Consider the following 14,606-nt stretch of genomic DNA (forward strand, 5'->3'; position numbering starts at 1 on the left):
AGCTCCGTCGTGTATGTACCGCAGTTGTGTACCGTACATACATGGTTTATCCTGAATTTGGCACCAAGGCCCCTTGTCGCGGGCGGTCCCTTGAGCGGGCGGGTCCGTCTGCCGACTCACATGAGTGCACTACACTCAGGTGCGGGCTCTTCCGTTCGTAGTCGCAGTGCCGGTTCGCGACAGCGGGGCAACGAAAAAAGTCGGCGCAGTCAGCGCCCACAATGCGCTTCAGATTCGAGGGTCAGTACGGAGTACATGTAATATCCCGCTTCGCTCCGAGCTCACCTCAAAGGCCCGTCCGGAGATTGAGCAGCGGGAACTTTGGGATCAGACCAGCATCATCCTGCACCTCACAGCTCGTTCTGCTCGAGGACGCCATTTTCGCAAGGCAGCTAGCTCCCCTTGTGGACGGTAAAGGATGGAAAGAGGAAATCGAGCAAAACACACCCTAGCGGTCATCACAGACGATGCCTTCTCCGCCTCCACTGTCGACACTCGTGACTTTGCAGGCGCATGGCTGCCCAGCCTGCAACGTAGCAGTACCCGCTACCGGCGAAGCGCAAAGGCGATTCGTGGAAGCGGTCGCGTGTCCTGCAGCTTGAGATCGGGCTGCAGATGATATTTTGTGGCCGAGACGCACGGCATAGCTACACGCTAGATGAGAGATGGCAGCGAAATCAGGCGAGACCTGAGCACAACGCATGGGTCAGAATGCTTGCCTTGGGGAGCTACCGAGGCTACGGTAAAGCGTCACTACTGCCTTGACCTCGCCGAGCTTGAGTAACCACTCTCGTCGTTTCAGCCCTTTCAAGGTCTAGAAACGCACCAGCCTTGCCTTAGAGGAACGTTCAGGCGCGAGATTTGGGACCTCCGCAATGGTGAGTGAATACTTCCCCCCCCTCTTTGGACACCGGTATCGTTATCTCCCCGATGTTCCCTTCTCGTGGCGCAACACACTTCCTTGGGGAGTGTCGTCTGAACGGGCGGCACATCGTCGCAGCGCACTGGCTGTTGGGTGCTGCGCCGTCAAGGCTGGTCCAGTGTAATCTACGCCAAGATATGGAAAGGAGTTCCGGTAAGAGAGTACTCTCGTTCATCAATCACCGTCTGTCCCACTAAAAGCCGTTGAGACGAGGGAAAATAGCTTGTCGTACAGACATGCCTGCAGCACGCTCCGAGGTACCTCTGTCTCGAAAGTGAGAGAACTAGTTTATCCGTGCACGATGACGAGGCACTCGTCGAATCTACAAATAAGTTACGGTCCCCATCAGGTGTGCGACAAGTTGGCCATCCCAACCCGAAACTCTGAGATCCCCACACATCCTGGCCCGCGCTAGCCAATGGAAACCCCTGCGCCCAGCCATCCGCAAAAGATTGCCCCGCCGAAGATTGGTGACAGGGAAGCAAGCTCGGTCGGTATTTACCCCACATGACACTGCTGGTAGACGTTAGTCTCGAAAGTACACGAAGGTGGGATGTTGGCAGGGATGGGATGAGGAGAAAGAGCAGAGGGAAGGCTGGCTTCTGAGCTCAGACGGAAGGATTCCCTGGCTGTCACTCATCTGGTCCCATATCCAAAACAACCACACGACGAACTAGATACTTCGCCATTACACTGAAGTATTTGCATCGTGCTGTAACGTCGGGAACCCTGCAGCGCTTCCAAACCCGTTGCTGCTGGCCGTTGAAGCTTGCAGGACCCAGGGAGTGGCGTGTACGGCAGGGTTCTCTCGGCCGTGCATGAAGGCCTCGTTAGGTGAACTCCGCCTTATTGTTTGATGATCGGGCTGCTCCCGGCCACTCACGGAGCAGTCTTTCCTCTTGTTTTTTGACTCTTACCCCCTCATTTCTTGTCTCCCCCCCCCCCCCTCTCTTTCTCTGTTCATTTGGTTTGTTGGTCCCTCTGCCCGTCCCAGCCTCCCAAGGCAAGCGCGCAACCGATTCTACCAGGACCTATCCTATCGGCAGTGTGGTGGCACGACACAGCCAGCCTTGGAACAAGACACCAATCCCCATCCTCTCGGCACGCGTTTTGCCAGATCGCTCTCAACCATTGGTCCCCAGACACACAGCCCTCTGCTGCGGGCGACGAATCCCTTTTTTTCCCTTCACAGCAGCAAGGGGGGCATTGCACCCGCGAAGGCGCACACTCTGATGAAGCGGTCTAAGGGCCTTGGGAGAAATTCCTGAGAACTGCAGCATCCCAAGCCTGATATTCAATCTGCGAGCGTGGCCAATCATTCAGGAGGCGAACAGCCTGCGGCTCCGGAGAACGGTTTGTCTCGAATCCGCTCATCATCAAGGCTGTGCTTCACATGCAGATCCATCGCACTCCTGATTCGAATCTATCGGCCCTCGACTGACCGCCAGAACACCGCAGCACCACATGTCTTTGAGAAGAGGTGACCGGCCCTAGTATCAAGTCGTTCGATTGTCACAATGGCCACGGCTGAGGTCTTGAACCTGCTTGATACCTGGCCGGGCCGCTCCATCCATGGTTTTCCAGGAACCGGGCTCTCACCAAAGACGATTCGGTCGAATGGACGCGTCGAACAGTTCTCGGCTGGGGCCAGCCTGGTCTCTCAACTGAGCTTTATTTCGCAATTGTGGATAGAGCTATGTGCCACTTCCAAGGTAAGGATCGGGAATTCGTATTTCAAGCATGTCTGTTCCTCAGCGTCTTGAGCCAGCAAACGCCCATGAGAACACGGGTTCTTCCGGAGACGAGCCCTGCCTCTGATCATATTTTGGTGCCATGTGGAAGGTATCTGGGTGACTAGGATCACGTTGAGCACAAAGAACCAGAGGGAATCTGGAAGCCTCACACTCGCAACTACTGACAGGCTGACCACAGGCGACACAACCTCTCTTTCATGGACCCCTGACCCTCCCAGACATCTCCCCGAGATGGACTCGTCTTCTTCCGTCCGAGCAGGGTCTCGACTCGCCCACTTCTGGTCTTCCTGACCCGACGGATAGCGGTACATTCGTTCGAAGGCGCCAGTACCCGACCAGGACGCTTTCGGCAGCAACTCCAAGGCATGTACCGCTTAGCTCAAACCCGAGACGTCCAAAAGACGATCTTTTCAGCGATCCCACGACCAGCCCACAGATTGACTTCACATCTGAGAAGGGTTTCCGGCAGGCCGCCAAAAAGAAGAAGAAGAACAATGCCTCAGCAAAAACCAACAACAACGCCAACAACGACCAAGCAGATGACAACGCCAAGAAACCCGAGGACGCCGGTGACACGAATAACGGGGATGCCGGCGGCGATTCTCCAGGTGGTGATGCTGGCGGTGCCGGCGACGGAGATGGCGGAGAGGACGGCAAGAAGGGTGATGATAAGAAAGAGGACGCAAAAGAGGAGCAGGGAGAAGAGGTGAAAGAGGAGAAGAATGAGGAGAAGAAAGAGGAGAAGAATGGGGAGGAGACAGAGGAGAAGAAGGAGGATGCTGAGCCCGTTGATGACTGGGCGGCCTTCACGTTCAGCAGCAACAAAAAGAAGAAGAAGGCTAAAGCTGGATCTGCTGCCGACACTGCTCCCGCGGCCGGAGACAAAGCAAACGATTCCGGCCTGCCTACCGTGGACTCTGGATCCGGTGGCTTCGATTCTTTCCAGGAAGTCAAGTTGGATGATAACCCGGCTCCAGACCCTCCAGTTAAACCTACGGAGAAGGGAACCAAAAGCCCATTAGCTTTTGGTGCATGGGGCACGGCTGCTAGCTGGGCTTCTAGCTGGGGCTCAAAACTTTCATTGGCCAATAAATCAAAAGAGGCAATTGATGAGAATCCCTGGGCCGCCAAAGTCAGCAAAGCCACGGCCAGCCTCGGGTTTTCTTTTGGTCTCGGTGACGAGGCAGACGGACTCGAGAAAGATGCAAAACCCGCTGAATACGAGGCTGCTGACGCTGGCTTTTCGATGGCGGCAGCGAAGACAAAGAAGAAGAAGAAGACCAGCCTTTGGGGGGACCCAGAGCCAGAGGCAGAACCGGCCCCCGAACCCCCTGCCCCAGCTCCAGATTCGCCAGCCCAGCCAGACGACGACGGCTTTGCCATATCGACCAAGAAGGGCAAGAAGAAGAAAGGGGCTATTGTCGAGGAAACGAAGGTCGAGGAGCCCAAGGCGTCAGGTGATGCATGGGACTTTTGGGGTGCCAAGAAGAAGACGAAAAGCACTGTCGATGAGACAAAGCCTGCGAATCCAGAGCCTGAGCCCGTGCCGGATCCTCCAGCAGATCCTGAAACGACCGCAGATCACAATGCAGACGGTGCTTGGGGCTGGGATTCTGTCACGGTCACTAAGAACAAGAAAAAGAAAGGTAAGAATCCGGTCACTGACAGCTCTCTCCAGGATCCGGAGCCAGAACCCACTCCAGAGCCCGAGTCTGCGCCTGAGTCTGCACTGTCAAAGAACGAAGACGATTTCTGGGGCAGTTTCGGCAGCAAAAAGGAAAAGAAGAGCAAAACTCCGGCAGCCGAACCTGAGCCTGTCAAGGTTCCGGAGCCAGAGCCTGAACCGGAGAAGAAAGAGGAGGATATCTGGAACTTCACCACCTCTAAGAAAGACAAGAAGAAGAAGAAGGGGAAGACTGCTGGTGTAGATGTTGACCCACCTAAACCCGTGGAAACAGAGCCTGAGCCTGAGCCCAAACCGGAACCGGAACCGGAACCGGAACCGGAGCCTGTACCTGAATCGTCTCCCGAGCCCATACCGGAACAGGAGAAAAAGGAAGAAGATAGCTGGGGGGCTAGCACATCAAAGAAGGAAAAGAAGAAGAAGAAGGGCAAGAAGGACGAACCCGAACCTGAGGTTGAACCTGCACCAGAACCGGAGCCGGAGCCAGCCGCTGAACCAGAACCCGAGTCCGTACCCGAGCCAGGGACGAAGGATGACAACGATTTCTGGGGGGTGCTTGGTAGTTCGAAGAAGGAGAAGAAAAAGAAAAACAAGAAAGGACAGCTCGAGGAGCCGCAGCCCGAGCCTGTCAAGGGTCCGGAGCCAGAGCCTGGGCCTCAGCCTGATGTTGAGGACGATGTCTGGGGTCTTTCCACCTCAAGAAGTGACAAAAAGAAGAAGAAGAAGGGGAAAGACAAGGTTGCGGAACTCGAACCTGAGCCTGAGTCGACACCAGGGGATGACTCTCTCAATTCGCTAGGCGGCTCCGAGGAAGGCAAAAAGAATGGCGAGGCAGCGCAAGCGCCAGGGGGGAATGACAAGGACCTCATCGACCTCGACAAGCCGGCGGATTTGAAGAACAATGACTTTTTCAGTTCCTGGAGCACAGGAATTGACAAGACGAAGGGCGACGATGGGGAGAAGCCGAACAATGAACTGGCTACAGGGGAGGATAACTGGGAAGAATGGGATAAGAAACGTAAGTCACCAAGTGGCCTAGCATCTGTCGCATCAAGCTAAACCAAAGTAACCCAGAGAGTCAAGAAGCCGAGGAGCAAGCTCGTATAGACGAAGAGGAGCGACAACCGAAAGAAGCCGAGGAGCAAGCAGCCAGGGACGCCGAGGAAACTGAAGCAGCCAAGGAGGAGGAAGAATTGGCAGCTCTCAAGGCCAAGAAAGCTAGCTCAAAGAAAAAGAAGCTGAATAAGAGCGATCAAGAGAAGCTCGACCGGTTAACAGCAAGTATAAAGAGGAGAGCCGACATTAAAGCTGCACGCGAGGCCGAGCAGGCGGAACAGGAAAGACAGAAAAAGGAGGAGGAGGAATTGGCTGCTAAGGAGGCTGAGGAGAGGGCTGCATACGAAGCCAAGCAGGCGGAACAGGAACGACAGAGAAAAGAGGAGGAGGAATTGGCTGCTAAGGAGGCTGAGGAGAGGGCTGCACGCGAAGCCGAGCAGGCGGAACGGGAAAGACAGAGAAAAGAGGAGGAGGAATTGGCTGCCAAGGAAGCTGAGGAGAGGGCTGCACGCGAAGCTGAAGAGGCTGCGGAGAGGGAGCGTCAGGAGGCTGAGGCAGCAGCGGAGGCAGCAGCAGCGGAGGCAGCAGCAGCGGAGGCAGCAGCAGCGGAGGCAGCGTCGTCTGGGAAGAAGTCGAAGAAGTCGAAGACCAAGGAGAAGGAGAAGGAGAAGGAGAAGGAGAAGGAGAAGGAGAAGGAGAAAGAGAAGGAGAAAGAGAAGGAGAAAGAGAAGGAGAAAGAGAAGAAAAAGAAGGACAAGGACAAAGGTAAAGAGAAGGAAAACGAGAAAGGAAAAGGGAAAGAGAAGGAGAAGGAGAAGGAAAAGGAGAAAGAAGATACTCAGGCTACCGAGGACGACGAGTTCAAAGATATCGAGCTTACACCAGAACAGGTCGAAGAATTGCTCGCCGAAAAACCAAAAGGGGAGGAGGAAGAGAAGGGGTCAATCTCGGAGGGAGTGCCTCCTCCTCCTCCTCCTCCTCCTGCTGCTGCCGCTGCTGCTGCTGCTGCTGCTGACCCCTTCAGCTTTTGGGGGGCTGCCAAGAAGTCAACCGCTAAGAAGTCACGGCTCGACTCATGGCTTCCCGAGGCACAGGATACCCCTCACCAGGCAGCGGTTCCGGAAATTGCGCATGCTGAGTCATCAACCTCCAAGGAAGTTACCTCTCCCGGCGCAATCGACACTGTCACCACCGAGGGAGGGGGTGACACCGAGCCGGTCAGGCCTGTGAAATCGAAGAAGGCCGTGAGCGGCAAGATCGCCGACCGTCTGCGCGCCTTTCAGGTGGTTGACGACGAACCGGACAACGACGCACCATCTGAGGCGCTCCCACCTCCGCCGCCCCCGCCCCCGCCTGCACCGGCCCCTGTCGCGGAGCCCGTCGAGGTGCTGGAGGACAAGAAGACAAAGAGCTCCAAAAAGAGCAGCGGGAGGAGCAAAAACAAGGAACAGGTCATTAACATCGACAAGTTCTCTTCTGCTCCTCCTCCTCACTCCGGCTTGCCCGGCAGCTTCCCGCTTAGCGAAGAGGAACCCCACAACAGCGACCCCGGTCACGGCGACGACGATGAGATAGTTGAGGTTGTTGACATGTCGCCGCCAAAGAAAGCCGAGAAAACGAAGAAGATTAAGGGTTCTCCGGAAGTTATTGACGTCCAACCCCCACCTCCGGTCCCTCCCCCGCCGCCCGCGGTTCCTGATGCCCCCCCAATGATGACACCGGCCGCAGTCCGCTCGTCGAGGAAGGAGAGACCTAGGGTTAACCGCGAGGGCTCGGCGTCATGGGGTACATGGACAACGACCCCGAGTAAGGAGCCTAAGAAGCCCTCATCGAGATCCAAGCCAGAGAAAGAAACCAGCACAAGGAAAAAGACCTCTTCGACGACAGAAAAGGTCAAGAAAACAGAAAAGCCTTCGTCAAGAGGCTCTGGCTCGGAGGGCACAGATAAGCCAAAGTCTAAAGAGACTCCGGCGCGATTTGCCAGCGTCTTCGCAAGCACTCCACCCCTCTCACGGTCGGCCTCGACCCGCGAAAAGCGTCATGGCGCTAGCAAGTCGAGCTCGCGCCGGCACTCGATTGATATGACTAGTGGTCTGATGAGCCCTCCTCCCGAAGACATGTCGGCCAAGGCGGCCAAGGTCCTGGGTTTCGGTCCTGGCCTCGTCGGGGCCGGCTTGGGCCTCTCAAGGTCTGGTAGCAGGCGGAGCAGGAAGGATGACGGCGACGACATTGTGATGGTTGGGGCCGCCGATGCTACGCTTGATCCCGAAAGATCTGAGCGGCGCAGGAAGCACAGGGTAGGTCGAGTTCTCGCATTGTTCCAAAACCTGTTTCCACAAGAAAACGCTAAGACAGTCGATCCAGCAATACTCGCGAGACGACGATATCGTCGTGGTCGATGTAGCTGATGCGACACCCTCGCGCCCCCCGCTAAAACGCTCCAGCTCGACCAGCAAAAAACCATCGGCCTTCAGTTCGTTATTCGGGGGTGTCTTTACGTCCAAGGGAGACAAGGCTGATTCGCGCCTAGAGCCGCGCTCCGAGCCTCGTCGCCGGGGCACCTATCCGACCACGGACGAAGAAGGAGGCAGACGAGGCGAGGAGACTGACGCTGAGCGGGAAGCTCGCCGCGCCGCCCGCCGCGCACGTCGGGCTGAAAGGGAGGCTGCAGAACGGGCCGCTGCGGAACAAGCCGCCGAGGAAGCACGCCGCGCCAAGGATGAGGCGCGTCGCGAGCGGCGCAGGAGACAGGAGCAGGAGGAAGAGGCGCGTCGACAGGAAGAAAAGGAGGCTCGTCGGGCCGATCGACGGGCTCAGCGCGCACGGGAAGAGGCTGAGCGTTATGCTGCCGAGCTGAAAGAAGCCGAACGCGCTGAACGCCGCCGGCGGCGCGCCGAGATGGATGCGGCAGAAGTCGAGGCTGACGCCCGCCGTGCTGCCAGGCACCATGAACGACGCCGCAGCTACCAGCCGGAGGAATCCGGTCGCGAAGAGGACGAGGAGCGTCGCCTTCGTAGAGAAGCCCGGCGCGCAGCCAAGGAAGCCAGGGAGCGAGAAGACCGATCATCTCGGCGAAGGCCCGAGATGGCTGGTGACCACGTCTACCCCAGGACATCCCGTGAGACTACAGGTGGTTCCTGGCCTCACTCGGGAACGTCATCCTGGGTCAAAGAACACTCCGACGCACCGCCACCTCCGGAACACGGCGAGGGCGTAATTAAACCCCCGATGCCCGAGATTGTGGCCCTTGAAGATGACGAAGAGGGCCGCCAAGAAGCGCGCAGGGCTAAGCGTCGAGCCAATTATGCTGAGGCTGCCGGTATGACACCGGAAGAGTATGATGAGGAGAGGCGACGCAGGAAACGCCGCGAGGAGAGGGAGCGTGAGAGGGAGCGTGAGAGGGAGCGTGAGAGGGAGCGTAAGAAGGAGCGTGAGAGGCTGCGGGAAAAATATAGAGAGAGAGAGCGGCGCACCGGCTCAGATGGGAGTGATGGCCGGCGGGATAGCCGACGGAATTCCTCAATGTTTCTGGATACCACCCCCAGAAGCTCGTGGTGGAAGAGGTTGACGGGGGGCGGATGAGTGATGACTGCGATGAGATACGGAGATACGAGTGATGTCTGATATCCAATGTTGAATGAAATACGCCATCTGGCGTGCGATGCTGATGTTGAGTATCTGGGAGTTCTTTGTGCCCCTTGATCATTTTCATGTCGAGGAAGATGTCGAAGGAAGTCTCGCACGCATGAGTAGTGAAGGATACCATCGGTTTGGAATTGTCATGTCCTTTTCTTTCTTTCTTTCTTTCTTTTTTTTTTTTTTAATTCTCTCTCCCTTGCGCAGTAGTCCATGGTTATCGCGATGACGCTTGGCTGGCCGTCCCTCGACTCACACTAGGGTTTCGAGACGGCACTGTCTGCCTTTAGCGGGCATTGTTCTATCCTGACCAGCACACTAGATCTAATCATGCTTCAGTGCTATCGGTGCCTTTGAGCACACTAAGAGACAATTAACTGGTGTTTATCTCTCTGTTCTTGTTCGTTCCTCCTCGCTCCAGGTTCCCTTCGCAAACAGCCTAGTCTTTGGTGCCGATCTCTCGCAAATTTGACTAGAACCCACAGTCGATGCCATGATGGGTCCTTTTTTGAGACATGTGTTGACTCTAGGGCTATTCATCGGGGAATCCAGCAGCTCCCGATATGGAAATAATGAAGTGTCCCCAGTCGCTCCGGATAACGTCCATGCAATGACCCAGGAACCCAGTCACCCGGGTTGGCTTTTATCCCATAGTGCACCTTCCGGTGCCCTCTGAGCACTATATCCACAAATTGCAGCTCTATGGCTACCTTATTTGTTTACCTTAAGTCCCAACAGCTTGACCACACGGGGAGTCGGCCGTGGTGTAGCGGTAAGCTGGAGTAGAGTAGTAGTTAACTCGTCGCCCTTCCAAGGCGAAGACTCGGGTGCAAATCCCGGCTCCAGCAACTTCAACCCCAATGGTGGCTGCTGGGTCCCTTTTTTTTTTTTTAGGACTCTCCCACCTTCCATGATTGACCATACACTTCCTAACACCAAGGAGAGTCTTGTGGCACACAACACCAGGAAAGGAGGAAAGAAAGCCAAATTTTTCTTCCACTTGAGACGTTACCTAGACTCGTTGGGACTAGCAACGGCCCCCTTTTCCTTGTCCCTGAGCTTCCGGACTCGCCTCGCTTCCCGCCAGTGAGGCCCTCTCGCAGTCAACACCCACAATATAGGCGAGAACACGACGAGGATAAGAGCCCAGAAAGTGTAGGTCCAACCCCTGCCCAGTGCCCCGAGCATAGACTCGATGAAGGCCGTGCCAGCGGCACCGAAGAGGCATCGCACCAGGTTGTTTGCGGCCACGGCCGTTGCCGGAGCCTCCGGATACAGATCTACTATGAGCGTGTTGAGAATGGAGAAGGACCCTGTGACGCAGAGACCGACGACGAACAGCAGCACCAGCGGACCGGCTAGGTTGGTCTCGGCTTGCAGAACCCATCCATAAGAAATGACTGCTGCGACGCCAGCGGACAAGATTGGGTACACGGGTAGAATCCGAGCCTTCTCGATGGGAAAGTTCCGCAGATCATCGCCCCGCTTGTAGTCGATGGTAAACCCGATGCTGCGGGCTATCCGGCGGTAGTTGGCGTCGAGAACATACCCCTGCAAGATGGCAGCGAGGCAGCACCCCAGGCCGTAGGGCAGATAGCAGAGTCCGATCTGGAGGTCCGTGAGATGGTAGATATCTGCAAACTCTGTCGACACGGTAGCTGCGATGAGAATAAACACCAGGTAAATCATGGTGTTGTAGAAGAGCAAGAGGGCAAGATCCTTCTCGAAGACCACTCTCAGGGCATTGACGGGATTAGGAAATCGTAACTCGCGCTTGAGGCTGCCGGCGGGAGCGCCGGCATCCTCCGAGCGGCGGCGGCGGCGGCTGAAATAGTCGACGGCGGTCATGTTCCAGCCCTGGGCCGGCACCGAACCGTTCCCCACTACCTTTCTGCACGTCTCGGGTACCGCCAGGAGGTAGGGTATAAGCCACACCGAGGCGTAGATGAGGCAGAACCAGAAGATGGCTCTCCAGCCCAGGTATTGCGTCAAGATACCGCCGAGGACGGGGCTGAGGGCAGGTCCGATATTGATGCCCGCCCCGACAAAGCCCATGTACTTGCCCCTTTCGGCGCTGACGGCGACGTCGGCCACCACGGCGAAGCATAGCGACAGAGTCCCGCTGCTCCCGGCGCTCTGGAGCATGCGCAACACCAACAGAGCCGCGTAGTGTTTCTGGAGGGCAAGGCCAAGGTTGGCAAGAATGTATATGGCGAAGGATACGGCAAAGGCGGGCCTTCTTCCGGCCATGTCGCCCAAATCGCCGACAATCGTGGGAGAGATTGCCTGGAAGACCATGTACGTCGTCAGGGTCAAGTTGATAAGGTTGACCGACACGCCGAGATCGTTCGCGATCGGGTTCAGGGCCGGGAAGTAGATATTGGCTGTCATGGGCGAGACGAAGCTCGCGCATGCGGCCATGGCGATGATCCATCTCTTGGTAGCTCTCGGGAAGACGCTGTAGGCCGGGCCGCTCGAGACCGGGTGAAGCGACTCGGGATCAGGGCCGGGCCTGCCGTTGGGTGGCCCTTCTTCTTCTTCGACGGGGTCCGGACTCGTGGTCCCATCACCATGGGACGGGGGCGCCTCATGGCGACTGAGTCTTAGCTCGCCATCACCAGCCTTGGCAGTTGCTCGCGCAAGATCTTCGCGAGGATCCATGAGCGACACGAGATCGCCCTGGGGCTGCGTCCTTTTTTTACACCCTCTTCCCCGGAAACGGGCATATACAGAGCAAAAGGCCAGCGCAGAAGGCGGAGGAAGAGAACAACCAGGACGGGGCCGCAGTTTGGACCATCAGGAGCTTAGCCGGCCTGGAGGACCAACGAAGAACCACCTGCATTTGCATATCGGCGGAACTAAACCGGGCGAAGTTGCATCACGCCCGGTGCCACGCAAGATAAACCCAGAGCTGAGAAGTTCTTTTATTCCCGAGCAAAGCGCGAGCGACGTGGGGAATAAGCGGGACCTCAAGGGAACCAGGCAGGTCCATAGTGGCCGGGGACATTTCACGATTCGCACTGACAATGTCGGCATGGCGCGGCATTGCGGTATCGGCCCCGAGATGCAGAAGGAATGCAAGCGGACTAGAGTACATGGATAACCAACGGCCGGGGCCGATACCGAAAGCGATCCTTGACGTCGGCAAGACGGGCACCCACCTGCCCTGAATTGGGAAGCCACTGAGCCGGGTTGCCGCCGCAACACGATGGAGTAGTGGCGATTTACGAAGCGTGGGATAAAACCGTACATTGTGAGTACACAATGGAGGGGTAACCCAGCCATATCGAGGAAGAGGGCGATATTTTACCTGGAGACCGAATGGTTGGCAGAAGCTGCTCATTATGGAGATGGTGCCATCGGCGGCTGGCGGCGAGGGATTGATTTCTTGGAGGAGCGGTGCGAAGCGGTGTCAAGGTTCGGACAGGGGTCCGCCGTGGGAGTGTGGGGTCAGCGTTTCTCACCAGCCATGCGAGCTGCTTGCCACACAGGCCGCCGCCGCCACGCGGGACCCAATCCATCAGCCACGCCAAGAGATGCGAACAGGTTCCGTCATCAATCAGCAAGCGGAACACGTCCACAAAGTAGCAAGGTGCAGACAGACGGACCTAAGTGAACACCAGACGATGGTGCCATCATGGCTAACCTGACAACGGCGTTCAACTCCCTACTCGAGGGCCATGAGGCGCCACCGACAAAATCGTTCAGTCTTGACACGGCCGACGAGTTCTTGAAGGAAGCGTATCGGATAGTACGGGCTGCACCCGACTTCTCAAGCCCCAAGCCCTCCCAGCTCCCAGCTTTCAACGTTGTAACAGCGCTTTTCTGACCTCTTGCACCACTTCCAGAATTCTCTCATTGCTCGTCTGCATTCCGAGCTGCGCAACCTGCGCCAGGCGTACCTCTCAACTGCTCCTCCGCGCAAAACACATCTCCGCTCCGCACCATCCCGCTCTGCGCCTCCCCAACATGTCCAGCTCACGGACCGCGACCGCGAGGAGATTGATGCGAATGCAAAGATGACACTCCGCGATCTCAATGCCCGCATCCGCGCTCTTGAGGATGCCGAGCAGCTGCGGCAGAATACCGAGGCTGCGCTACTCCGGAAGCGCTTGTCTCGTGGACTGAGCGTGCTAGGATCCTGGGCGTCCGGTGACAGTGCTCGTAGCGAACAGGCAGCCCTCGAGGCTGCTGCTCGCCAGCTCGGAGCCCACCGAGAAGGTGTGATTTGGTACCTGTGGACGAAGTTGCAGGAGACTGCGCGGACACAACAGCGCATGATGGAGACCCGCCTGACGAGGGAAATGGAAAAGAACCGGAGTGTTCTGGCCAAGGCTAGGGGCTCAGCTACGTCCACGGTATCATATGACACCGGGAATCGCAGTGTTCCAAAACCTCCAGCTCCCGCTATTCTCAATAGCGCGAATTTGTCCGCACAGGAAGAGGAGGAGCGGAAGAAGCCGCCGGTACAAAGCCTTACGGATGAACAGAGACAGCTTTTCGAGAAGGGCAACCAGGACATGCTCAAGCACCTTGAAAACACCCTGGACAAAGTCAGGTCAGTTCGAATACTTGGCGGGTTCTTTGCCCATGGGCTCTAACTCAGCAGACAGGACGGCCGAGAGGTCGCTCATGGAAATTGCCGAGCTTCAGAATATGCTGGTCAACAATCTCACCACACAGTCCGCCCACATCGACCAGTTGGTTGCCGATTCGTTCGAGACCACCGAGGACATCAGCAAAGGGAACAAGGAACTCAAAAAGAGCGCCGGGAAAGCCAGCCCGGCACGATACACTTTCTTTGCTGCTGCCGGACTTTGCACAGCACTAATCTTGTGGGATCTGATTGTTTAGGGCCCACCCCGTTGTCGTGAAGTTCCGCAAGAGCTTTGATTGTAGCGACAAGGGAGGCTTGAACCATCTTGAACGAACCATCAGTGGCCTGGTGAGAGATGTGAGCCGTTTCGAATCATTTCCTCTTATACTATGTCCTCGTTCAAGCTCCAGCTCCAGCTTGCCGTTGAAGGCTAATCCAATTTGCTTTCACTTCGCTCTCGGTCCGTCTCGGCTTCAGAAGAAGCGGTTGTGTTTGGCTTAACTGCATATTCGGATTAAAAGAATAAACTTTGGCCCACACCAAATCCGATGTAATCCCGCAATACGGAAATACGTCCGTAGTATACACTATGTTGTTTGATACGGTACCGTAACCTGTAAGTTTCGCTTATCCCAGTTTGGCAGGTTTCCACGCCAGAGGTCTTGGCCAGCCCTATTCGGAGCAGCAGTGCTTGCGAGTTTGGACTGCAGCGCTGACCGTTCCCGCACGGTATCGCCCTTGCATGAGAGCGATCCAACTACGACCGGGGGGGCGGGCTCCTTAACAGGGAAAACAACGTCCATTACAGAACCTGCCAGGGTGCCTCCACTCCCTAACACACGCGAAGTACCCGCTCCGTCCCGTCACATCCGTCCCCGAGACGAACATTCCCGAATTGGTGACTATCTCGTACCTACCGTACCTGAGTTCTACACGAAAATTGCCGTCAGCAAACCG

General features: G+C 56.6%; 3 protein-coding genes and 1 non-coding gene across 4 annotated transcripts; 3 read left to right on the forward strand and 1 right to left on the reverse strand.

Moving 5' to 3' along the window:
- Positions 1 to 2,340: 2,340 nt before the first annotated feature.
- Positions 2,341 to 9,193, forward strand: MYCTH_2299639 (uncharacterized protein). The gene is made up of 4 exons (XM_003660816.1): positions 2,341 to 2,634; positions 2,855 to 5,378; positions 5,435 to 7,713; positions 7,781 to 9,193. The coding sequence occupies exons 1-4, from the start codon at positions 2,440 to 2,442 to the stop codon at positions 8,996 to 8,998; spliced, it is 6,216 nt and encodes a 2,071-aa protein (XP_003660864.1). The 5' UTR covers positions 2,341 to 2,439; the 3' UTR covers positions 8,999 to 9,193.
- A 635-nt stretch (positions 9,194 to 9,828) lies between these two features.
- On the forward strand, positions 9,829 to 9,900 carry MYCTH_t20. Its single transcript has one exon. It is a non-coding gene; the product is annotated as a tRNA-Gly (tRNA).
- A 361-nt stretch (positions 9,901 to 10,261) lies between these two features.
- On the reverse strand, positions 10,262 to 11,557 carry MYCTH_2045737 (uncharacterized protein; the record flags this gene model as incomplete). The annotated part of the gene is made up of 1 exon (XM_003660817.1): positions 10,262 to 11,557. A coding segment is annotated over one exon (1,296 nt), but the record flags the coding sequence as incomplete, so codon positions are not given.
- A 1,025-nt stretch (positions 11,558 to 12,582) lies between these two features.
- On the forward strand, positions 12,583 to 14,218 carry MYCTH_2299642 (uncharacterized protein). Its single transcript, XM_003660818.1, has 3 exons — positions 12,583 to 12,803; positions 12,901 to 13,610; positions 13,666 to 14,218. The coding sequence occupies exons 1-3, from the start codon at positions 12,690 to 12,692 to the stop codon at positions 13,904 to 13,906; spliced, it is 1,065 nt and encodes a 354-aa protein (XP_003660866.1). The 5' UTR covers positions 12,583 to 12,689; the 3' UTR covers positions 13,907 to 14,218.
- The last annotated feature ends 388 nt before the right edge of the window (positions 14,219 to 14,606 follow it).

The sequence above is a fragment of the Thermothelomyces thermophilus genome, chromosome 1 (assembly GCF_000226095.1).
Source record: "Thermothelomyces thermophilus ATCC 42464 chromosome 1, complete sequence".
Lineage (NCBI taxonomy): Eukaryota > Fungi > Ascomycota > Sordariomycetes > Sordariales > Chaetomiaceae > Thermothelomyces > Thermothelomyces thermophilus.

Coding starts and splice junctions, on each gene's coding strand:
- MYCTH_2299639 (XM_003660816.1), top strand. CDS start 2,440: ATGGCCACGGCTGAGGTCTTGAACCTGCTTGATACCTGGCCGGGCCGC. Junction 5,379..5,434: donor GGAAGAATGGGATAAGAAAC/GTAAGTCACCAA, acceptor AAAGTAACCCAG/AGAGTCAAGAAGCCGAGGAG. Junction 7,714..7,780: donor AGCGGCGCAGGAAGCACAGG/GTAGGTCGAGTT, acceptor CAGTCGATCCAG/CAATACTCGCGAGACGACGA.
- MYCTH_2299642 (XM_003660818.1), top strand. CDS start 12,690: ATGGCTAACCTGACAACGGCGTTCAACTCCCTACTCGAGGGCCATGAG. Junction 12,804..12,900: donor TGAAGGAAGCGTATCGGATA/GTACGGGCTGCA, acceptor CACCACTTCCAG/AATTCTCTCATTGCTCGTCT. Junction 13,611..13,665: donor AACACCCTGGACAAAGTCAG/GTCAGTTCGAAT, acceptor CTCAGCAGACAG/GACGGCCGAGAGGTCGCTCA.